Source organism: Haliotis rufescens, unplaced genomic scaffold (assembly GCF_023055435.1).
Source record: "Haliotis rufescens isolate VD_foot unplaced genomic scaffold, xgHalRufe1.0.p SCAF_16, whole genome shotgun sequence".
NCBI classification, from domain to species: Eukaryota; Metazoa; Mollusca; class Gastropoda; order Lepetellida; family Haliotidae; genus Haliotis; species Haliotis rufescens.
In genome coordinates, this window is record NW_025963846.1 from 22,991,613 (window position 1) to 23,018,718 (window position 27,106).

The 27,106-nt window shown below is 39.1% G+C and overlaps 1 protein-coding gene across 2 annotated transcripts in view; it reads left to right on the top strand.

The window, feature by feature from the left end:
- The first annotated feature begins 3,211 nt into the window (after positions 1–3,211).
- The window catches only part of LOC124133842, a 101,704-nt gene continuing 77,809 nt past the window's right edge, over positions 3,212–27,106 (top strand). The window contains exon 1 of one of the 2 annotated variants that reach the window (XM_048397016.1): positions 3,212–3,406. In XM_048397016.1, the coding sequence (XP_048252973.1) occupies positions 3,345–3,406 (62 nt within the window). In that variant the 5' untranslated portion in view covers positions 3,212–3,344. The remainder of the gene's footprint in view (positions 3,407–27,106) is intronic. The other variant, XM_048397015.1, reaches the window with a different exon arrangement.

Sequence of the window (27,106 nt, forward strand, 5' to 3'; positions counted from 1 at the left end):
TGACACTACCTATAAGGGTAACGCTATTTTTCAGGGCATTATCATTGGTAGAAGCCCGAGGTCTTCCATCAACTGCCCGACGAAGGAGGGCAGTTGAAAAGACCGAGGGCTTCTGCAAATGATAATGCCCTGAAAAATAGCGTTACCGTTATTGTAGCTAAAATGGATTGAATTAGTTATCAAATATAAAGAATCAACAATATCGGTTTTGAAACATTTACTGCAATCAACACCAATGTCACTGACCTACTTTTACAAATATGGAAACGTCATAGAACAAACCAGATGACGTCACTATTGAACGTGACGCACCTATCCCTATCATACGACGTCACCTAACAACGGGCGTGATAATGGCCCGTCGTCAAGCAATATGAGGGCATTATCAAGTTACAGTGGCCCGCTCATTTTTGATAACATGCGGGCGGTTTAATGATAATTCTATCCATTTTAGCTATAAAACCGGTATAAAGGACAGGACCATTACATATGTTTTTCGATACAACGCTTTAATGTAAACATAAAAATTAACAATGTAATATATAATGGACTAAATATGAACGTTTAAATTAGTATAGCTAAAATGAATAGAATTATCATAAAAATTCCCGCATGTTAACAGAACTTGACAGCAGTCCGCTTTCCCCTAACGACGGGCTACTGTCTATTCTATTCCTATGTGACGTCATTGGCGTCACGTTTCTTGTTTGTGACGTTATCCTATACTATGTTCTATGATGTTGACATTTGTAACTCAGTGACCTCCGTTTAGCTTTTTTTCTCTTTAATTTTTATCAATAAAGTCACGAACATGGTTTCTTTAATAAATAATGTCTTTGCTCATCACAATTCATTTTATTAAAACACAAAACAGTGTCGAATAACGAATTTCTGTACTAGAATTTCCATGTGAGGTGGGTGTTGGAAAATTCAAAATGGCTGTTACTGACGGTGTACGGTCTCATAGTAGGTCAGTAATAACCATCTTGGATTTTTACTGAAGGATGTTTACAATACAGTCAGGTCTCGATATAACCACGAAATTTGGATAAACCGAAATATTAATTTAGTATTAAGTATTTTATATCATGCTTCTTTCTAAGACCCATGACGTTCAATGAATGTCGTATTGTAATATACAGACAGTTTCAATAGTGAGACAAATCGATACATAGCAGGTGACAGACACATTTTTATAGATCCATTTTTAGAAATAATGCAGCAATTGCAAAACGTGTACACGTCTATCGTTTAACAATGTGTGTAAGCTGATTTGATTGTGAATAAATGACTGCATATTATCAATATTTTAACTAAATACGTGTTCTGTCTCTTTGTCTATATTCGTGTGCGTATTATCTATTTTTGTTTGTTTTCAAACTTAATATTCTTTCAGAGGCATCATTAGACTGATATGTTGATAGACTGGCGTCCCTTCGCAGCGCCAGTGTTTGACCCAAAGCGGCATCGTATTGAAGTAAGAGATCCGATTTTAATGAGATTGTAATTCTATAATTCACTATCAACATATCTTAAAGGAAGTGCGTGGTGCAATCTGTCTGTTTGACATGGCAGTTTTTGATAACGCATGTTTCCGTTTTGTTCGACGTGAGATTCTACATGGTGACAGCTCACGGGAGATGGCTGACTGGATAACACAAGGAAATCCTGAACATAAAACAGGGAAACATTCACACTCATAGGATATTTACAAAGTCCTATTTTTATTTCTTTGGTGTGAGTTTCAAGTGAATTTCAACTCGCGAGCTTTCTTCAAGATTTGTTTCGCCGTTTAAATTTGAGAAGCTCAAAAGACATGCAGAGATAACCTTATTCTATGTTAAATAAAATCAGTATCGCTACGAATAGAATATATAATCTACTTGAATCGTGTCATAGCATAGTTATCGCACACAGCAGTCTCTGATCAGTTGAATGATCTGTTAACTATGCAACAAATAGTTGAACATTGTTCTTTTCTAAGGTTAAGCAGTGCACTCCTATCGTTCTAGCTTTGTTTACAATGTATTCCTAGCTCTCGATGCTGCAGGCGAACCTATTCGACAGGCGCACCTTCAAATGAAACTCGCAATAACTGTTTAAGGAGTAGGCTTTGTGTATCATTTAGATTACGTGTGATATGCAAAATGCTCAGCTTTCAAAATATCAAAACTTCAGTAGTATATTTACCGAAAAAAAGAAAACATTGCGAGTTAAGAAAATATCACCCAAATATCTCAGCACACAAATACCAGAAACGGCCATTGTTGACTTTTAGAACTTCACGGTGAGCGGTATGCAGTCAGATATTTTCTTTATCATTTTATCATTTTTCCCATTCGATCATATTTTTTGTTACCTGATGAAAAGAAAACAACTGGTCGACAACGGTAGGATATAATGGTTTATGCAACGCACACTGAGAGCCAAATCGGTGTTTCGCCACGTCACAACTTATTTACGCATATATATTTGTTTGTAACATTTTCTTTTTCCTTCGACACCTTCCCTTCGAATTCTATATATTATTTTTCAATTCTTGCAGGGATCTATATTTAAAGGACAAATGCTTTACGGTAGCTATGTCATTAAAATCATATCTTAGTTGTTTAGCGGTAGCGAAAACTAAGATCTTATTATAATGAGATTGTACGGTAGCCGTCACTGATCAATCTTCCCATAAGCAAGGTTTTTTATTTCCAGGAAGTCGTGGCATGAAAGTCAGGCCAAGCTGGAGAGCCGTCTCTCCTGATCTGCACGTTTGCGTGGCGCTAGCACGTGCAGCTCCATTGCAATAACGGGTGTCATTAATTGTGTTTAAACGTCGGCGGTACATACAGATAAGTGCTTAATTCTTTATATACAGTAAAAAAATGAATTCACAGAATATTGTTATTCAAGTTAACGCCCTTATAAGCAGTTTAATCCTTCGCGAAAACGGAAATTGTAAATTATTATCACAGCTTGATGTGAGAATTAGGGATTATTTGACTTTACGCAACATATTTCTTTGTTTAATCTGAAATTGACAATTTTGACCTCCTTGAATAATTGCAAATATTGCAAGGGATTTAATCCGAATAACTGTCTTTTGATGATAACGTGGTAATAAACACATGCAGCTGAGGCGTTATCCACACAGCCAAATGTCTTCCGTGCTTGTGAAGCCCATTTCTGGTGTACCCCTCCGTGATATTGCTGGAATATTGCTAAAAGCGGCGTAAAACCATACTCATTCAATCTTCCGTACTCCACGATGAACCACACACCTGTTGCAGTGGTCAGATAGAGTTACCTCCCCTATACCGCCAGGTGCCCAAAGGTGACAGATGACAGCGTAATCAATGCTCAGTGACAAAGCGCATCGAAGTCAGCGACAGATACACGCTTTCTCCACGGATTGCAGGTGAGAATGCACGGACCCCACGTGCGGAAACTTATTGAATTACGTCATGGGGATATGTGATAAAAACAATAACGGCATTGTCACCCTGTACCTCTAGCTCAGACTGTCAAACTAGGTCAATGAAGCTTTTGAAGAAGATTATATATCGATAGTGCTATTTAGTCGACACTTTGCAACGATTTTACTGTTAACGGTTTACTGTAAAAAATATTTGTCAATTCATTGACGTGGGTAATTGTGAAACAGAGAACTCCCGAATGCCATAGCGAATGGTGACAGATTCATGATCTGTGACGAAATTGACAAGAGTTCTGTCTCGTGTCTATTGTTGTGAACTTTGCAACAAACTTGAGAGTCGTGTTGAGTTAAGAACAACTGGTATATATTTAAATGAGTTGTTTGTCTGTTTTCTAACACATTGCAGTAAATATCGAATGCATTATGGGATAAGGTCGGAGTGTTAATTATTTATATTTGAATAATATTGAAATATTTTAATATTTTTCCCAGTCCAGAAATAGGTATTGAGAAAATATATTGATCATGTATGTTGATCAGTATAGATCCCTAAAAGAATGGTACCACACTACACAGCATAAAGGTGATGCATTGCAATTACAACCAGGAACAAGTCGCTATGTCTTGGTACAGCCTTTTAATGTTGTTTTACAAAACCAACCAACGTCATGGACACATCACCCTTATTAAAATTACAAAAATATAAAGCAGAGATTTATCTGTTTCCTAACAAAGTGCTCTTGGCATTTTGGCAAAAAATATTTTAGATTAGATTTATTTTCAGTTCAGATGTTCTTGAATTCAGAGGTATTTTAACATTGCATTGAATTCAATAATTAATGCCTCATGTCTTTCCTGGCCCTGTTGTTAGTTATTAATTATTATCAGTAGTTATATGCCTAAATTAATGTGAATAAGGAATTATTTTAGCACCTATTTGGGACTTTTTACTGACGTCTACTGCAGACTTGGGTAGGATATCGGTCTCTGTGCAGGTCCAGATATAAATCTATGTTACGTGTATATTGACAATAAAACCTTTAAGAGTTGACTTTATTTCACAATTAGGTGTTATCCCCAAAATATGAAAATCACATAAGTTATATGGCTGTTTGGAGGATGAAATCCTCTACCGTTTACAAACTGATAAATATTTGAACAACTTGTGTGGCAGCTTTCCTAATATTAATCGAGACTGGTGTGAATATTTGGGGACTGCTGCACTCAAAGATGGAGTCTGCTGAAGCAGGGATGCAAATCATCCTCAACCATTTACTTGTCCCAATATTGTGGTATGGCCACTGCCTAAAATTCCTGAAAGTGGACTACTAGTCATATGTACTTTGTCACTTTCATGACACGAGTGTCAGAATTCTTGTTCCTTAAGTTAGTGCCAGGGTAATGCATGCATTCTTACACAAGTTTCATAAAATCAGTATGAGTGAGTGAGTGAGTTGTGTTTAACACCGCTTTTAACAGTATTCCAGTCATATCACGGCGTGTCAGCTTAATGTGGGAGGAAAGCCCGAAGTGATGCAGGTCTCAGACGTTTACCACTTCGGTGAAACCCACGAGCACGCGTATGGTGCTGACAAACCTATAAACATAATTGGGGCGATCCGAACCCACAATCATAGGTTTCTGGCGTGCCGAAGGGACGCAACTCGCCTTAGACGACTGGGCCACCCGGCCCCAAAATCAGTATGATACACACACACGCTAGTGTAATTCTTTTTTACCCATCCTTTTTACCTTAATCCTTTTGAGCTACCCTTTTGAAAAATGCACTGATCACCACTGCTGCCTTAGAAAACTACAATTTGTCCAATGATGTCGACGATCTTAAGCTTTGTTGTCATTCCTAGTGTGACGTCATTTCCAACCTTACGCCACAATAAGATTTGAATTACGTCAACGATGCCATCAGGATGACGAAACAATACACTGATGCGCGAGAAGTGATATTTGCACGAGTGCACATACGTTTTTTTTAACTTGGTTATTTCTAACGGTATGGGTAATAAATACGTGTATCATACCTTCAAGTCAGAATGATGAGAGCTGACTGGTCCACATGATCTTGATAAAATGCTGTTTATCCTGCCTTGGAGGGAAAAAGATTTCTCAGCAGGGGAATACATCTCTTATACCCCGCCACGAGCTAGTCGGGCTGCACATGGATTTCTGAGAGGCAGAACAAATCCCTTATACCCGTTTCAAAGCAAAAAGCTGCATGCTTTTTCCCTGAAACTGGTAGTCACGTGACATTAGCACAAGCTAACCTCAGTTCAATTGAGGAGCTGTTTTCTACTAATTTTGAATTTGTTTGAATTATTTGACAGTGTCATATTAAAACATGAATTCGTTGAAAATTCGTTGTAGTAGGATCACGAGTGGTACGTGCGGTTTTATGCATCCCTCGTTAAGTTTTGTACCATTCGCCTCCACCTAACGCGGGAAGGAAAAAACTCATGTACCCCTCGTGATCATGCTACAAGTTGTAATACCCTTTATAGTCTGGAAGGTAATTTAAGGTACCAACGTTTACTACAATATCTGAAAAACTATCGAAAGGGTGCACGGGAATCACACACGTTGAGACGCCCAACACTAACACCATATTCGTGCATGCGTGATTCCCTTGCACCCTTTCGAGGTGAGTTGATTGGTTCAACTGTGTCATATGGCCCTGTGACGCAGGGGTAGCATTATGCAGATGGCTGTTTCAATGAATGCTCGTTCCACCCGTGACGAACAGGTCTGGTTGTTGATGAAATATAGTGATAGCTTAACAGACAGATTTTTTATTCATGCACCGATTGTCTTTAAATGTAATATCCAGTTATGTATGACTGTTTAATAATCTCATACCAACTTTGACTGGAGTAGGTCCGATAGTTTTTCAGATATTGTAGTAAACGTCAGTACCTTAAATTACCTTCCAGACTTTATACATTAGACAAACCGTAGGCTCAAGTGCCTCTACTACAGTCACACATATAAACTGACAACAGTATTAACATCCAAGTTTAAACTTGTTTGTTTTTCATTCATTAATATTATGTTAATTTGGAAGTTAAATTTTTAGGTATATTTTTGACAACCACCTACGTTGAATTTTCGGGTCCAGGTTTTGTAAAACAGCATGCATAATGGCCATGGGATAAAGATACGGCTGTCCAGTGCTTGTGCTTATACCTCAGCTTCGAAGATCAAAGGTGCCGACTGTACTTATTCCTGCAGTACAGTACACTTTTTGTGTTATATCATTATGGGATGGCGTCGTAAGAGGCGACTAACGGGATCGGGAGGTCAGGCTGGCTGACTTGGTTGATGCATGTCATCGTATCCCAATTGTGTGGATCGATGCTCATGATGTCAATCACTGGTCCAGACTCTATTATTTAAAGACCGCCGTCATATAGCTGGGGTATTGCTGAGTGTGGCGTTAAACAACAAACAAACAAACCTTCCAGTGATCTAATGTATCCATGGTAACATTGTTCTATCATTACTGTCAGTCAAAATGTCACAATTTACGATGAGTAAGTTACAAGTTGAATGCGGCAGCTGAAAAACTTGCCAAGCCTGATAAGGACGTTTTTCGAACACAAAATTACGCACAACTTCAGAATGTATATATGGAATATTGACAGAATCCTTCTGCTCGTGAGGGGGCACGGGTGGCCCAGTCTTCTAGGGCGCCGCAATTTGCTGTGCAGAGTTGCGTCCCTTGGGCACGCCAGAAACCTATGATTGTGGATTGGAATCCCGGTTCACCCAGATTATGTTTCTATGTTTGTCAGCACCATACCCAGGCTCGTGGGTTTCACCGAAGTGGTAAACGTCTAAGACCTGCATCACTTCGAGCTTTCCTCCCACATTAAGCTGACACGCCGCGAAATAACTGGAATACTGTTCAAAGCGGCGTTAAACCCAACTCACTCACTCACTCACAATTTGTAGAGCGGGTGCAGTCTGTTTGAATCAAACATCTTAGGACTATAGGTTGCTTCTGGTGAAATTTCAAATCAGCCAGTCAACATCAACACTTGGCTTCTAAATTCTCGCATGAGTCAAAACAATGAGACCAGCATATATTCTGATTTTTAAATCCTTGTCAAAGTTCGCTTAGGGTTCAAGTGACACTACGGAGGTGTACTCAGATCTTCACACACTCATACAATCATTATCGGAGTAAAGGATCTGATTTTACTGAGATTGAGTGTAGGTGCACCACAGAATTAGGGTTGGGGTGTTTGGTGTTTCATAAAAAGGTCATTAAGTCTTGTGTAGAGAAACTATTTGTCATTCAGAGGATGCTTTAAATGCTAAAAAAGAGCAATCAATAATTCATCATATGCAGCCCTGGTATTTCTGTTATGACAATGTATCGAGAAGGTGGAGATATGATCTAGAACTGAACACTCTCATCTGTGTGCAGGCTGTTGTTGCTAAATCTTATCTATGTGTCTGTTGGTGTGATGTATTGATCAGCATGCCATAGTACCATATTTCCTCTAATAAACTACAGTCTTTCCAATATGCCCCGTCTCAAAATCGAATTGGAAGAATGCACACTTCGTTGCTTTACACGATGTATAGAATGGACGCAAAAAAAAATATATATTGCGTCCCGTGGCACTGTAAATAAAGGTACCGGTAATTATTAAATCTTACAGTACGGTACACTGTACTATTTCATTACATAACAGGACTCTCCTATTTCCTGTGGACCGCCTCTGTGGTCTAATGGTAGAGCGTCTGCCCAGAGAGCAGAAAGTCCGGGGTTCGATCCCCGGCCGCATCATACCAAAAGACTTTTATAGGTGGTACTTGTTGTTGCCCTGTCTGGCACTCGGCATTAATGGGCTAAAACAAGGACTGGTCGGCTCGGAGTCAGTATACTGTGTCTGAGTGGGGTATTCATGTTAAACTGCGGCATGGTATCTCAGTGAGCTAGCACTATAAATCGGCATCAGTCCGGACTAGCACAAACAGCCATACACACACACACAGGTGCATGCACGTCGCTAAAAGTGCAATAATCTTGGACACAACGTTAAACCCAATTTCACCTCACCTCACCTCATATGTCCTGTGAGGACCCACAAAATAAGTAATTAGGGATCCTCTGGACCCCTAGTTTTGGAGGTCACAGTAAAACCCTTTAAGAAACCATATAATAAATAGTTCCTTTCCTCAAAATGTGAAGTTGGTAGAAAGGAATAAAAAATAAAAAATTGGGAATGAAAGGACTAGGGGAAAAAAAGCAAGGTTTAGTTAACTGCCTCCCATTGTAGACACGGATCTGTTGCTGTTCAGCATAATTCATTGCACTTTGATGTTTTTCAGATTAATTTTCAGCAGGTTTTAATTGGGCCTCCAAAAAACAACTGCTCTTAGTACGTGATTGAGCATTTACCAGATGAAATATGGTATCTTTACACCTGGTGAATTAAGCATAGTGTAGTATCAGTAGATTTGAAATATGAAATCACCATTTGGTTTTTTTTTCATATCCATCGTTCCTAAAATAGTGTTCCTTGATAAATAATTTATTTTGTGGAGTATTATTTAAATACCATTATATGAATTTTATGAGTAAACTATACTCAACAACAAAAGTTCCTGTGACACCAATATTTAAGTGTATTTTTCAAACAAGTAAACGCCTGGTCCATTCCATGAGATGAAGATGTGTTGCTTGCATCGCAACCAGAGATGAACACACACGCTATTGATTTGTAAATTGACATTTAGGCATGTTCATGTTCTTTATGAAATCACACATTTTCTGAAGTCTGAAATTAAACCATTTGAACACTTACAGGAGTCTTTTATCTGTTGCAAGCCGAAATTGTTTCAGATTTGGTAAAAAACAGAACTTTGCATTAAACGTTATTCAATGCCACAGGAACTTTTGTTGTTCATTATATTCAAAATAATCATTTTGGTCTTGCCATTACCCCGTACCCCGTACCCCTGCGGCCCTGCCTTTGTAATTAGGTTATGGATACTCTTACCCCAGTAAGTGAAAAAAAAAATTTACTCATAAAATTATCAAATACTTGACATTAGGTTTTAGGAAATGGCAATTGTTTGTATGTTAATAACATGTTGAATGAGCACTGTGTGTGTTGGGTATGACAGTTGATGAAAATGATTCCAGGTTTTTATTTTAGTATCATTTGAAACACTTTCAGGGGTAATAGCACATAGGGAATAAGGAATGATTTGTCCACATGAAAACATATTCCATTTTAAACAGATGGGTAGATAGGTCAACTGTTTACAAAATAATTTGATCTCCAAACCAATTTCACAATCTAATTCACAAGTTTTTGTAAGTTTGTGTTTGGACTTTAAACATTGCTTTGATACAAAATGCCATCGATTTCTTCCTGTTGAAGAAAAATACACACACACACAATGATTTGATCAAATACAGATCGACAAAATTTTAAAAAATTAATAATTCACCTATGTGCCTACAGAGCTTTGTAGTGAGTGAGTAAGTGAGTTGGATTTAACGCCGCTTTAAACAGTATTCCAGTTATATCACGGCGTGTCAGCTTAATGTGGGAGGAAAGCCCGAAGTGATGCAGGTCTCAGACGTTTACCACTTCGGTGAAACCGACGAGCACGGGTATGGTGCTGATAAACCTAGAAACATAATTGTATTCGAACCCACAATCATAGGTTTCTGGCGTGTCCAAGGGACACAACTCAGCACAGCGAATCACGGCGCCTTAGACGACTGGGCCACCCATGCCCCCCAGAGCTTTGTAGGGTATAATGCCTCAAACAGAAATATTTCTTGCTTACGTAGCTTTCTTGGCGAACTTACTCTAGTCTACAATTTTGCCAATGATTCTCTTCTTTTTTTTAACACAACCTTATTGCTGAACTTTCTGAATTTTTCTTTCAGATTTCTATCATCACAATGTCTACTACCTGCCTATGCTTATATCATAGGAAACCTTTTGGCGTCATGAATAATTTATACTTCAATCTTTAGTGCACCACAGCAACACTTTTAAATAGAGTGTAAAATGTAATCTGTACATGAATTATATGAATAATGGAAATAAGCATGATAAAACAGTTTAAAAAGTTGTTTTTGTTTTTTTTTAAAGTAAAGATATTGCTTTCATATCATTGCCTCGGATATATAATATTTATGAGATCAGAAACACTCTCTTCTTCCTTAGAAGGGGCGGTCGGGTAGCCTAGTGGTTAAAGCGTTCACTCGTCACGATCTTACCACTGAAGTTTGTAATTTATTGATATTGTCCCAATGTCAACCATGCATCAATGCTGATATAGGAATCCTTTCAGAGTTATGAACATTTAATACTTGATTCTTTTTGTGCTCTGCAGCAACCCACTCAGATACTGTGTAAGCATGATGAAAGAGTTTTAAAAATGAATAGAGTGAAAATATTAATTTCATATCTTTGCCCCAGTTATATTATATTAATGAGATCTGGTATACTCTACTGCTGTATGTTTGAGATTTTAGTGGGAGAAGGTACTGTATATTGGTGTGAATAAGGCAGGTTTGTCCTACCTAGAATAAGGGGGCCATCAAGGGGGTTGTCTTATATAGTCTGGAAGGTAATTTAAGGCACCGACGTTTACTACAATATCTGAAAAACTATCTGACCTACTCCAGTCAAAATTGGTATGAGATTATTAAACAGTCAGACATAACTGGATATTACATTTAAAGACAATCGGTGGATGAATAAAAAATCTGTCTATTTAGCTATCACTATATTTCATGAACAACTCAACTTGAAAGGGTGCACGGGAATCACGCACGCACGAATACAGTGTTAGCGTTGGGCGTCTCAACGTCTCAACGATTCCCGTGCACCCTTTCGAGTTGAGTTGATTGGTTCAACTGTGTCATATGGCCCTGTGATGCAGGGGTAGCATTATGCAGATGGCTGTTTCAATGAATGCTCGTTCCACCCGTGACGAACAGGTCTGGTCAGACTAGACACAGGGTTGAAGAGTTTTGATGTCCCCCCCCCCCCCCCCCCCAAGACATTACTGTAAGCACGTAACAACGAAAATACCATGTCAACAAATCCGTACTGAAGTTCACAAACTAATCATATAATTACACTGTCTGGTTATAAAAAGAGTTCATTATATATCTGGACTTACCTTTGTAATCTATTTTATTAATTTTATTCAAAATTTCATTCAATATTGTTTCCATTCATTTCGGCAAAATTGTATGTGAAGTGATCTGAAGATTTTTGTTTACAGTAACCAGGGTAATATTACCGCTATTCATGCCTTGAAATGACTTTAGTGGATAGAGAATGGATATGTATATCATTAATGCCATACATTGACTCGCTGAAAGTCATATTATATTTGTAGTTCGACTATTATATGTCAGTATAAAGTCTTGCTAATGGATTGTATTGCTCTTAATTCCTGAGCGAAAATTGTATGTCTTGAAGCACAGAATGAAGAATATTCTGTTTTATCTGTCGCTTCTGTCCCACCCGAATATTAAAACTCTATGTGCTTACTGAAAGACTGCAATGAGATTATGCGATCTATTTTAGGTTTTTCATCATCATATTGAACTCGTGAGGTGAAGTGAAATGGGTTTTAACGCCGCGTTATTGCACTTATATAGTGACGTGCGTGCGTGCGTGTGCGTGTGCGTGTGCGTGTGCTTGTACATTTCTGCAGTAATGCCAATTTTATTGTACTAAACCACGGAGACACCATGTTGCAGTTTAACATGAGTACCCCACTCAGACACAGTATACTGACTCCAAGCCAACCAGGCAGGGAAACAATAAGTACCAGCATCTGTTTGTATGACGCGGCAGGGATCGAACAGCCAACCTTCTGCTCTCTGGGCAGAGGCTCTACCATTAGACTATGGAGGCGGTCTTCAGTAAGTGTTTGTGTGTTGTTTAACGCCGCACTCAGCAATATTCCCGCTATATGACGGTGGTCTATGAATAATTGTCTGGACCAGACAATCCAGTGATTGAAATCATGAGCATCACAAATGGGATACGATGACATGCATCAACCAAGTCAGCGAGCCTGACACGATCCCGTTAGTCGCCTCTTACAACAAGCATAGTCGCCTCTTAAGACAAGCATAGTCACCTTTTTTCTTCAGTTATTGCGTGACACCAGTATGAGACACTGAACACAATTGTCATGAAATTTATTTATTCATGGAATTTACGACCGACATTTGGTTTGCATTCCTGGTCTTGAATGTCACTCAAATATCAAGGGCTGCTGGAGAGTGCAGGTATTACCTGACCTGAAATTCTTATTTCTGTATGCATGAAATGTGAAAACGGATGCAAAAAATTACAGACTGCATCCTCTGGCGTGCATAAAATGTGTTTGGAAGTCAATGTTGCTATATCATAATTACAACCACTTAAAGATTATTTTTTGTATGTAATCATTTAAAATATACAAAACACAGTCAAAAGCTTCACAATGTTCTAGCACTGGCTCTTGTAGATTTGTTTTATTTGGGGAATTCCACATCTTTTTTAAAATAATGTGTGATGAAAATATTGACATTCCCCTGTTACCCTCATTTTGTAACCTACAATTAAAGTATTCTATGTAATAAGCGCCCAGGGCGCTCTAAAAATTAGGAATAGGGGGCTCTTATTAGAATATTATTTTGGTGAAAGAAACAGAGTTGAAAGATAAATTTTGTGGTTTATGCTGACAGCCTGAAATGTTTATGTCCGACAGATATATTTTTCCAGAATTAAATTGCCCATAATTAAGGGTGCAAAAACACACAAGTGTGTATTATACATGAATAAATAAGTCTTGTGTACATTGATCAATTGGACGGGGTGCTAATTGGGATTGTTCACAAGCCAATATATGAGCAAATATCACCGTGGGCACTTATTAGGGCGGGGCGCTTATTACGTCGAATATGGTAAAGGCTTTCAGTCCCCGTGGACCTGCAAAATGAATAACACAGGTAAAACCCTGAGTGATTCTGCCTCCCATGTTTGTTGTGGTGGCACTTGGTTGTTTGTTTGTTTGTTTTGTTTGTTAGTTGTTTAACACCTCACTCAGCAATATTCCAGCTATATGATGGCGGTCTGTAAATAATCTAGTCTGGACCAGACAGTCCAGTGATTGACATCATGAGCATCGATCCATGCAATTGGGATCGATGACATGCATCAGCCAAGTCAACGAGCCTGACCACCCGATCCTGTTAGTCGCCTCTTACGACAAGCATAGTCGGCTTTTACGGCAAGTATGGGTTGCTGAAGACCTATTCTACCCCGGATCTTCACGGGTCTGGCATGTGGTCACAAATCAGGTGAGGTTAACCAATGTCAGTCGCAGAGCGTCATTTGATGTGGGACCGAGTTCGGCAGCTTGACTCCTGGGAGTTTCTAGGGCTTCGGTCCTGCCCCACACTGAAGCACATGTACCACATGTAGTGTCACCTTAGTGACTTTGTTCGAAATGTGCCTCTGTTCACCCAGTAGTGAATGGGTACCCGGTAGGATGAGATGGCAATGTGGTGTGTTAACCTTCTAGCGCCTAACAGGCAGCTTGGGTTGTATACTCCCCAGGGAGCTGAGAATGATTGTTGAGTGGACATTGATCCAGTGAACAGGGTAATAAAAGTCTAAGCTCTGAGAGCATGCTTATGTATGGAGTACAGTGCCATATAAATGGACTATTATTATTATTATTATTATTATCGTTATTGTTGTTGTTATATAGCTGGAATATAAGTGCAGCACTAAATAACAAACAAATTGTTGTTATTTCTTTGTTGTTTTAATGCGCACTCCGCAATACCAGCTATATCACAGCAGCCTATAAATGATTTAGTCCATGTCAAGCAATCAAGTGATTAATAGTATGAGCAACGATCCAGGTCATCATCTGGATACTGTAAAACACGAATCTGACCTATGATCCATTTGTCAACTCTGCAGGCGACTACAGATGACTGCAGATCTAGTGCAGCTGTACACAAACTTTACTGCATGAATAATGAAGAGAACGCTACCTTGCTTCGGGTAACCAGGACATGGCTGCTATGGGCCTGTGACATGTGACACACTGGGCCAGCACATGGACAGATATCACATAAAAGTCACCTGGAACAGCAAATTTAAACGACAGTATGTCGACAGTTCTGGGTGTTTTCAAATCATACAGGAATTAATTTCCAAGTTTGACGTCACACCTTCAGTTCATGCACGATTCAATTCTCAAACCAAAACAATGGAGCTCCTCACAGTGAAGCCGAAAACACAAGCACTGCGCAGAATAACCGGCTTCGGTCATGTTTCTATTGGAGGCAAATTGACGAGAAAGTGTGTGTATTTCTTGCAGTTGAGTTACAAAATACTTATTGCAAGCTTGATTACAAAGCCAGTCAAGTAACTCTGCGAATTGGTCACATCTGACACCGTTTTTTCAAGATATTTTTCATCTTTTTTGACAAATCTATACATTAAGTTGAACATATGTCATGGAATGTTGAACTTTCATTGTGAAGATATCCTAAAACGTGACATATTTATCCTTTGTTTATGTAGCAGGGCGTGGAGTCGTCCCACAGATGACATCCTTACCTTGTCAGCTTGCTGATGGGGTTAACCTCTTTGGTCATGTGGACAAGGCGTCCGACCTCGGATCAGAAGATCCGTGGTTCGAATCCCATCACAGGACTCGGAAATTTTATTGCCGCTACGTTGGCGCTCAACGTGGGGCTGAGCACGTTCATATTAAATTTGAGCAAAATAAGCCTCAGTACCCTACTATGCGGCCCGGGACGTGCCTTCTGTTATCGGGGGAGTATGTAGCAGGGCGTGGAGTCGTCCCACAGATGACATCCTTACCTTGTCAGCTTGCTGACGGGGTTAACCTTTTTGGTCATGTGGACAAGGCGTCCGACCTCGGATCAGAAGGTCCGTGGTTCGAATCCCATCACGGGACTCGGAAATTTTATGGCCGCTAAATTTTATATTGGTTCCACGTGCTGTAAGCGAAGCCCTTCAGAGAGCTAACGATTGCCATGCCCCTCACTGTTGCAGTTGTTGTATCTATATGATTATGTGTAAAATACATCTTCCCAAGGCAAGGGAGTTTAAAAATCCAGTTTCCACCCTTCCTGAACAGGACTGGAATTCTGGAGTTATGTTTTGGCTGGACAACATGGATTTCAATGGCAGATTTCGGATGTGTACCATCAACTGGGTGTCGACAGATATTTTCCAAATCTTTTCATGTTTTTAGCCAATGAGATCCGTTTTATTACAATATATATCTTGAGCATCGATCAGATCGTCTTGACTGGGTGCAGCAATTTTGTTTGATTTGTTTTGTTTGTTTGTTGTTTGATGCCTCACTCAGCAATATTCCAGCTATATGACGGCGGTTAATTTTGTTTGAAGCAAATGCAAGTGATATGAGAGATGGAATCCAACTGGTCAATAGGAGGGGCATAGAAGGGACATAACACGTAATAGTCACTGATGGCGCTACAATCAAGCCCAGAAATGGAGTTTGGCAAGGGTGGAAAGAGTCGGTTAACTCCTTTGCCTCGGGAAGATGTACAAAATATTATGTAAAGCGCACCAAAAGGCTTGCATTGGGCCCATCTATTCTTCTTACAGAATAAGTGCATTTGTTTACAAACAATAGTAAAGTCCTGTCACGTGATAAGCATACACCCGCAGTGTGGTCACAGGAGCAGAAACTTCTCGCACTGAATAAGGCGAGCAGGGCTGAGTAAACTGAGGGGTTATCGGCTATTGTTTACAAACAATGCTTCAGAACGGTCGACTTACTCAATTTACTGACTTGCAGAATTATTTTTTTAAGAATGGGTACACACTGGTTTGAATACTGAAAAATAAAATATAATAAAAAATTATATAATAATAAAGGAAATACAAGTTCTCATTGAGAATGATTGTGTGGGACTAAATACTCAATGGTTAAAATAGTACCTGGAATATCATGATGTTATGACTTGAAGCAACATTTCTGGGACTGCTCTGAGAGATGTCATCCTTTAAGGCTACAGATGAAGTGAGGTGAAATGAGGTTTAACGTTGCGTCGATGATTATTGCACTTATATAGCGACGTGCATGCACGTGTGTGTGTGTGTGTGTGGCTGCTTGTACTAGTCCGGACTGATGCTGATTTATAGTGCTAGCACACTGAGATACCATGCCGCAGTTTAACATGAATACCCCACTCAGACACAGTATACTGAATCCGAGCCGACCAGTCCTTGTTTTAGCCCCTTAATGCCGAGCGCCAGACAGGGTAACAACAAGTACCATCTTTTAACGTCTTTTGGTATGACGAGGCTGGGGATCGAACCCCGGCCCTTCGGCTCTCCGGGCGGACGCTCTACCATCAGACCACGGAGGCGGTCCCTTTAAGGCTCCAGTATATCAAATACTCAGTATGTCTGTCTTTTCAATTTGGTATAAATGTACCAAATTCTCCATGAAAAGCACCCACAGTGCTTAGAAATGACAAACGGTATCAAGTTAATTTTGGTATCAGAGATTGAGCAAGAGACAACAAACTAAGATCAAACTTCGAAGGAACTGAAACATTAGAGATAGGAGTCACTAGACAAGGTGATTGACAACTTTAATTGTATTTCCAGTCAGCCTATTTTTTAACATTGCAATCAATAAAGTTTTTCTTCTGATAACCTGGGAATAGTAATCACATCGATGTATGGTGTATGCACTACCACTGGTTCAGATCTGGGGTAAAATAGGTCTTCAGCAACCCATGCTTGGCTTAAAAGGTGACAATGCTTGTCATAAAAGGCGACTAACGGGATCGGGTGGTCAGGCTGGCTGACTTGGTTGATCATTGCTTGGATCGATGCTCATGATATCAATCACTGGATTGTCTGGTCCAGGCTCGATTATTTACAGACCGCCGTCATATAGCTGGAATATTGCTGAGTGCGGCGTTAAACATTAAACAAACAAACATAATCAGTGGATGGAAACTTATTAACATATCAAAACAAATAAATCAAGGGTTTTTTAGTGGACCCCACCTCAAGTTCCTTTTTCAAGGGTTTTGGGAGGAGAATGGCAAGCTGAATCATAACCTAGATATACAACTTACTTACTTACATTAAATATACAAGCCTCTCTGGAGATTTTTGATAGACACACATCAGGGCGTGTTGACAGATAATCTGTTCCTGTCAAGCCGGATGCTTAAGAAGCAGGAGATGAGATAGAGGGAAGCTTTCTGACACACCGGCAATTCTTGTAGGAAGTTAACATAACATGTTTCTTTTCAATTGCACAAGGGGCGGTCGGGTAGCCTAGTGGTTAAAGCGTTCGTTCGGCACGCCAAAGACCCAGGTTCAGTTCCTGACATGGGTACAAGGGTACAGGTGGTCAGGCTCGCTGACTTGGTTGATGCATTACATCGTATTCCAATTGCGTGATCGATGCTCATGTCATCAATCACTGGATTGTCGGGTCCAGACTCGATGATTTACAGACCGCCATCATAAAACTGGACTATTGCTGAGTGCAGCGTTAAACAACAAACAAAACAAAACGAACATTTGTTAAAACTGTTGATAGAGCTTAAGTTCAGAGCCATATAAAATTTGTAAATATGTCCCACTATGCAGACACTTATTGACACATTAGTATGTCTTATGACAGACAGTTGTATAAAAAATTCATTATTTTTTGTCATATTTTTGTTTTGGATCCTTGTATAACCTTTAGGATGCTAAGATCAATAATGTGACGTTATGATGCAAATATTCCAGATCATATAGGTGAACTACAGTGCCACTCAGCTCTGTCTTTTAATGGCTGTCTCCAAGGACACATAATTGCCAGTGTGACTTGATATCCTGCAAAATGACACATCTATTATTAATACTTTACGATAACTTTTAATACTTAATACTTTATACATGCGGCAAGGAGGATTACTCCACAAGCCATTTGGTAGGACTACTTTATCAGCAATGGGTCTGTCCTCAGACGTCCATATCTTGTTCAAAACTATTAGTCTGGTTCCAATTCCGTACCAAATTCTTGCTGAATTTCTAAGAACTGCAACATATTCAGGTACTGATATCAGGTTTGGATATCCATAGCAACAATGCTGAGAGCATGTAGTTTGCTGTGTTTGAAATGAAGAGCACAGACTCCAGGGAACTGCCCACATGTCCACCCTGAAGCTGATGTAGAGGTTTTATGCTGCTTAGTTTCATACAGAACTGTGTGTGTTGCAAATGCTGTGTTGCAAAATCATTTAGTTGATATATGGCCTTGTACAAATGTCATCCTGTAATTTGAGACCATGCTTCTGTCAAACAAGTTCCACTGTGACAACTGCCAGTTTTCGATACATAATTTTTTGGGTTAACACATTTGGATAGTGAGGGAAGGTGAGGTGAGGTGAAATGGGGTATTAAGGTCTCTTCCAAGATCAGGGTCTTACCTTGACTTTCAAAAGTGGGGGTCAGGGACCCCAAAAATTAATTTAAGGCAATATGAGGGTCCTGTAAAGTAATGAATATACAGACTCCGAGCCGACCAGTCCTTGTTTAATCCCTTAAATGCCAAGTTTCAGACAGGGTAACAAGACCATCTTCTGTTGGTATGACGCAGCCAGGGATTATACCACGGACCTTCCGCTCTCTGGGTGGACACTCTACCACTAGACCACAGAGACGGTCAATTTTGATAGTGAAATATTTGTTAGGTTATTGTAATTTCCAAATTTTCAATTTTTATTTTTGCATCCGTTAACCAAGCATTATCTGTAAGGCCTGAGCAACATTTGGGGGGAAATTTGAGGAATCAATCAACCACAGCCAAGAGCTTCAAACCAAAAACTTTTGTGTTTCATAGTTTTACCCATGAAATATCTGAAGACATGAAGGGAAAAAAAATAATAACTAATCCCTTTCAAATAAAATAATCAGTGAAAGAACAAACAGAAAATACTTCAAGGGCTCTGTACACCTTGAGATGTCAAGGAATTACATAGGCCTGGCCTCACATTCTAATTCTTTTTATTTGCCCCTCAAACTTTGTTTCGGAGAGATTAGAAACTAAAACAATAAACCCAAAGTGTCATGAAAAAAATATTAATGATTTCAAATATCATTGATCAAAGTTGCAGTTAGATCTATTGACAGCCACAAAAACCTAAAACACAAATAATGCTAAAGTGTTACTAAGGTTTAAGCTACAAACAGGTATTTATTTTTGTCAATAAACCATTCGACCCAAACAATGTCAACCCAAATATATTCATGTACACAATCACATTGTCGCTTGTTCCAGCCAATCCGAGCTAATCAGTTAGCAAATGCCGCTGCATCATAAAACGTGATCTGTGGCCTCCCTAGTCTCCAACATTGCCTAAGTAGCAGGAACTGCTACCTGAAAGTGGCCTGCCTCTCTCCATCACAGTCAATACGCCTTGCTCGACACATGTTCCCAGTTGCATGATTGACTTGGAAGGAGAGCTTAGTGCAGTTTCTGCGTTTGTTACTTAGCTGTTAAGCATCTGGAAGCGGTCTTGAGTGTTATAGCTTCTTACTCCACAGAGGGGATATACAGGGCAAGTAATCCTGGGCCTGTTGACTTGGAATCATTGGCGCAGGTAGGTTTAATATGATGTAAGACTAGTTCTATGGATGAACAACTTCTTTATTACAATTAGCTGTATTACTTGTCTTACTTCATCACACCAACTTCTAAATGCCACTGAAAGAAGGTTTAATATGTACCATACAGTTGGATTGTAATTTAGCCGTGAAAATATTGTTGCATAGTTTTGTTTGTTTGATATACAATATAAGTGGATGAAAACGTTTGCCATATTTTAGTTCTTACTGTTTGAAGGTATATGTTGTTTATGATTTTTTATGATCATGTATATGCAGTTTGTTTCTATTATTTTGCCAGGGTTACTTATATATTTAATAATCATTGATTAGAAATATTTTCAGTTTGAATGCTGTAAATCTTGAAATTAACGCGAGCGTGAATTAAAAGCGAAAAGTGTGGTGGTCTTTCCTCGCATTAATTAACTTCATTTTTATGTCTCCAAATGACAATCAACAATAAGACGTCCTCACTGCACACTTTGGAAAGCGGAAATACCAACTTGAATATAAACACAAACACGGTTTATTGAGCAGCAGTTGTAACAAGTATATTACAATGTCATTCAAAGAATAGGAATTACACAATAGGCATCCAGTGAGTTATCACTGCTGGGGTCAAGAGTTCTACCCACTCGTGTCAAGCTTGTTGACACCTTCTCCGCATACCAATCAGTGAACTGTTGTTGGTTCAATTATTTTATTGCCTTTGAACTTCCTTAATGCCAGTCAACAGAGTAAACATATAAACTGTGTGTTGATTTTAGGAGAACACTGTTTATTGTTATTACGGAAGTGCTTTTCTCATTGCTAATAATCTGTGCTGTTTGCTGTTGGATTGGATTAAGGGTTAGGATATGTATCATTCCACTGGGGATGGTTTAAACATATTTTTATTTCAAAAGAAATCAGGATCGGTAAACAAGGAAATCTTGCTTATGTAAATAACCAGGTAATAACTTTACAACAGCTGGTTATATATATAAGTTTATATGTAATATAGTGCTAAACATAAACATACTAAATGCACAAATGAAATATATAAAGCCAATACAAGTGGTGTCTGTGAAATAAGATATAGCAGTTTTCAATTACATGCATAAAATTAAGCTACTCGAATCTTTTGCTTTTGACAATGAAATCGTGAATTGATTTAAGAATAGTCATGTTTGTAGAACTGCTGACTAAACTACTTTTGTTTTTAAGCGACAAGTTAAGTAATTTTGTCAGGATCGGAGCTAGACGAGTCACTGTTAATTTAAGTAAATTGTTACCTATACCATCTGGCCCTGTTGCCTTAGTTGTATCTACAGAAAGAAGAATATCCCGAACTTCTTCTAGATTTAGATTCACAGATAGTAATGGATCGTCGATTGTATATGGTCCAATAGATGGAAGGTCAGAATCAGGGTTTCTTACTCTTGCTTGATCAGTGAAAAATTCATTTAGGACATTTGTAATATCTTCAATATCATCATATAAAACATTATTTAATACTATTGACGGAAACAACGAATTTTCAGTGTGCGTTTTGACATATTTTTTAACTAATTGCCACCAGATCTTAGTATGATATGAAGTATTTATGATGTTATCTATTTTTAATTTGTGAGCTCTTTTGGCTATTCTGACTGATGATTTTACTTTATTTCTGCAAAGCCTAAATTTTACCCAATCTGACAGTCGATTTCTGTTTTTAGCAATTTTGTGAATACGATTACGTTTCCTAATAAGAGGGGGTATCTCGTTATTTATCCATAGAGGATCCTTTGTTCGTATTGTGACAGTTTTAGTTGGAATGTATTTATCAAATATGTCTTTAAGTCTACAAGTCAGATCTTCAGTGATAATGTTAATATTATCAGATGAGAATAGGCTATCCAGGTCAATCTCATTAATACCTTGATTTATACCATCTGCATCTGCCAAGGGATAGTTATATATTTTTCTCTTAAAATTCTCTTAACTATTGCCATGTAATATCGTTTTTAAATCATACCCATGTGTATAGAAATACATAGCGTTTCTGATATTATCGTATTTTTGACAGGTATAGAAAAAGTGAATTGCATCTTCAAAGTGATATCCACAAGTGCAGTCTGGTATGTCTGATACATGTCGTCTAAACTTATCAGCGTTTAAGTCACTGGAGCCTAGCCTAAGGCGACAGGGGACAATTTGGCATGATCTATGACCATATTTTAAATCAAAATTATTAATAATTATATCAGAACGATTAATTAAGGATTTGAATTCTTTTAATGAGCGAGCATTAGTTACTTCATCTGGTAGTGTGTTCCACCGGTTAATCGTATCCGGAAGAAATGATTTAGCATAGATCTTGGTTCTACATTTGATTGTTTGTAAGTTAGACCTATTTCTAAGTATATAATTGCTATTATCAGAGACTTGACTTGGAATGAGATTGTTGAGACATGCAGGTGAGATACCGTTTTTCATTTTGTAAAATGTAATCAATTTGAAGCGGTGTTGTGGATTGAAAATTAGTTTCGTTGTAAATTTTAACATGACTGGTACCACGAACCGCCCCACAAATTGATCTCAATGCGTCCAAATGTAATTCAAGTCTGTATGTAGAATAAGGGGAAATAGGCGATTAGTGTCTTAATAGGTTTTGGTAGTAGCTCTTGATATTTTCAAATGGCCTATCATTTTAGATATTTGTACTTTGAGATATCTAAAACCTTGTCTAATGACCCATTTTCAGGGCATGATGTCCAGATCTCTAGAAATATCGTTGCCCAAAACCAATATCTGAAAATAATTCTCAATCTTCATTTCCTGAATTGAAACATTTAAAATATGAGAACATCAGATGGGAAATAGCAACACTTTCAGAACATACTGATCTTAAGTTTGCCTTTGAAGTGCTTTTGTAATGATGTTGAATTGGGTTCTCTGATTATCTTGGGAGCACTGCATGCAGAGTTTCTCATCACTGAATTATCAGGCTAAATAAATAATAGTCTTGGTTCTCAGTTGGTGTCGTAGACATTTTTTACAGAGTTATGGCCCTTGCTCCGTGTTTTTTAACTTAGTGCATACTGTGTACTATGGGGACAAGTTTTCTGAGAAACTGCTGAAGCTTATACAAGAGATGAACACTCAAGATTGAGTTATTTTGTTCCAGTAAAGGGGCCTTTTGTGTGCATTAACTTCACATTTAATCATTTTTTCTGATGACATTAACGACCCAAGTGCCTGTCTCTTCTTAAGGCTTTTCAGGACTCTTTTTAATAGTTTATATTCGCTAATATTTTAACAAACAAAATTCTAATGAGCCCCATAGCGGTTGATAGTGATAATGCTACTTTTTTGTTTCAATTGAATTAAAAGTGAAAGAAGAATGTTAAAATACCTTTGATTTTTTTAAAAAATAATAGAAAAATAACGAACTCCATTTGAACAAAATAATATTTTTTTCCCAATTTGTCTGCCTTGTTTAGAATCCTTGATAACCCTGTGTGTCAATAAAATCTATTTTTGTCCTGTACTCATATATTGGTGCTTTGTCAGCTGTCTGTCCATTGTTAACTGTTACATCATTTGTGACATCTTTTCTTAAACTACAAGACCTGTGGAGCTGAAATTTTATATTAATAATCCCAGCTGTTCATAAAGTGACACATGATTTTGAGTTTTTTTATATTTTGATTTTTAACTCCAAGACACAAGTTTGACTCTCATATTGAGTCGATACTGTTAGATCCCAGCAATGCTGACATTAGAAGCGGCTCACAAGATTCCAGTCTGATTTCGCGCAGGGATGCCACAACAGCTGTAATCAAAATGTAATTGTGCCAATTACCCTGCCATTGCTGCATGGATCGCTGTGACATTGTATACGCAGTATTGTATGTGGTATGGAGAAAGGCAATGCATATTTTGATTTTTTTTATTTGTAACCAAACCATGACTTTGACCTTCCCACACACAATCTGTCTTGTGTTACTGCATTTCGAATACGTCTGAATCCTCTGTGTTTATGAAGCTGAAAATGTGTGTATATGGTCATAGTGTCTCTAATACACTCACAGAATTTTATCTGATTTTAATCATCTGCCTGACCCTGATTCTTACTGGCTTCACTGATAGGGGTGAGTGAGTGAGATTTTACGCCGCTTTTAGCAATATTCCAGCAATATCACAGCGGGGGACACCAGAAATGGGCTTCACACATTGTTCAAGTGTGGGGAATCGAACCCAGGTCCTCGGCGTGACGAGCGAACGCTTTAACCACTAGGCTACCCAACCGTCCCCTGATAGAGGTGAAATAGTACTGACGGCAGCGTTAAACACCATTCACTCACTCACTCACAAGCTGTCACATCTTCACTACATAAATCAAATTAATTGTGTTGTCAGCAATGAATGTTTTAAATTTATAATTTAATAATAAGTTACTTGTTGGATTTTATCCCTGCCTGCCTCACTTCCAAACATCCCACTTTATTACGAACACCTTGCCTCACAACTAAACACCCCACCTCACTAACAAACATCACCTCACTAATAAACACTCCACCTCACTAACAAACACATCGCCTCGCTAACAAACACCCCACCTCACTAACCAACACCCAACCTCACTGACAAACACCCCATCTCACTTACAAACACCCAACCTCACTAACAAACACCCCACCTCACTTACAAACACCCAATCTCACTTACAAACACCCCACCTCACTAACAAACACCCCACCACACTAACAAACACCCCCACCTCACTAACAAACACTCCACCTCACTAACAAACACCCTACTCACTTACAAACACCCAACCTCCCTAACAAACACCCCACCTCACTAACAAACACCCCGCCTCACTTACAAACACCCCACCTCACTAACCAACACCCCACCTTACTAACAAACACCTAGCCTCACTAACAAACACCCCACCTCACTTACAAACACCCAACCTCACTAACAAACACCCCATCTCACTTACAAACACCCAACCTCACTAACAAACACCCTACTCATTTACAAACACCCAACCTAACTAACAAACACACCACCTCACTAACAAACACCCAACCTCACTAACAAACACATCGCCTCGCTAACAAACACCCCACCTCACTAACAAACACCCAACCTCACTTACAAACACCCCATCTCACTTACAAACACCCAACCTCACTAACAAACACCCCACCTCACTTACAAACACCCAATCTCACTTACAAACACCCCACCTCACTAACAAACACCCCACCACACTAACAAACACCCCACCTCACTAACAAACACTCCACCTCACTAACAAACACCCTACTCACTTACAAACACCCAACCTCACTAACAAACACCCCACCTCACTAACAAACACCCCGCCTCACTTACAAACACCCCACCTTACTAACAAACACCTAGCCTAACTAACAAACACCCCACCTCACTTACAAACACCCAACCTCACTAACAAACACCCAACCTCACTAACAAACACCCTACTCATTTACAAACACACCACCTCACTAACAAACACTCCACCTCACTAACAAACACCCAACCTCACTAACAAACACCCTACTCATTTACAAACACCCAACCTAACTAACAAACACACCACCTCACTAACAAACACCCAACCTCACTAACAAACACCCTACTCATTTACAAACACACCACCTCACTAACAAACACCCTACTCACTTACAAACACCCCATCTCACTAACAAACACTCCACCTCACTAACAAACACCCTACTCACTTACAAACACCCAACCTCACTTACAAACACCCCACCTCACTAACAAACACCCAACCTCACTAACAAACACCCAACCTCACTAACAAACACCCTACTCATTTACAAACACCCAACCTAACTAACAAACACACCACCTCACTAACAAACACCCAACCTCACTAACAAACACCCTACTCATTTACAAACACACCACCTCACTAACAAACACTCCACCTCACTAACAAACACCCAACCTCACTAACAAACACCCTACTCATTTACAAACACCCAACCTAACTAACAAACACACCACCTCACTAACAAACACCCTACTCATTTACAAACACACCACCTCACTAACAAACACTCCACCTCACTAACAATCACCCAACCTCACTAACAAACACCCTACTCATTTACAAACACCCAACCTAACTAACAAACACACCACCTCACTAACAAACACTCCACCTCACTAACAAACACCCAACCTCACTAACAAACACCCTACTCATTTACAAACACCCAACCTAACTAACAAACACAACACCTCACTAACAAACACTCCACCTCACTTACAAACACCCCACCTCACTAACAAACACTCCACCTCACTAACAAACACCCCATCTCACTTACAAACACCCCACCTCACTAACAAACACCCCACCTCACTAACAAACACCCAACTTCACTAACAAACACCCTACTCATTTACAAACACCCAACCTAACTAACAAACACCCCACCGCACTAACAAACACTCCACCTCACTAACAAACACCCCATCTCACTTACAAACACCCAACCTCACTAACAAACACCCTACTCATTTACAAACACCCAACCCAACTAACAAACACACCACCTCACTAACAAACACCCCATCTCACTTACAAACACCCCACCTCACTTACAAACACCCCACCTCACTAACAAACAATCCACCTCACTAACAAACACCCCATCTCACTTACAAACACCCCACCTCACTAACAAACACTCCACCTCACTAACAAACACCCCACCTCACTAACAAACACTCCACCTCACTAACAAACACCCCATCTCACTTACAAACACCCCACCTCACTAACAAACACCCTACTCATTTACAAACGACCAACCCAACTAACAAACACACCACCTCACTAACAAACACCCCACCTCACTAACAAACACCCCACCTCACTAACAAACACCCCACCTCACTAACAAACACCCCACCTCACTAACAAACACCCCACCTCATTTACAAACAC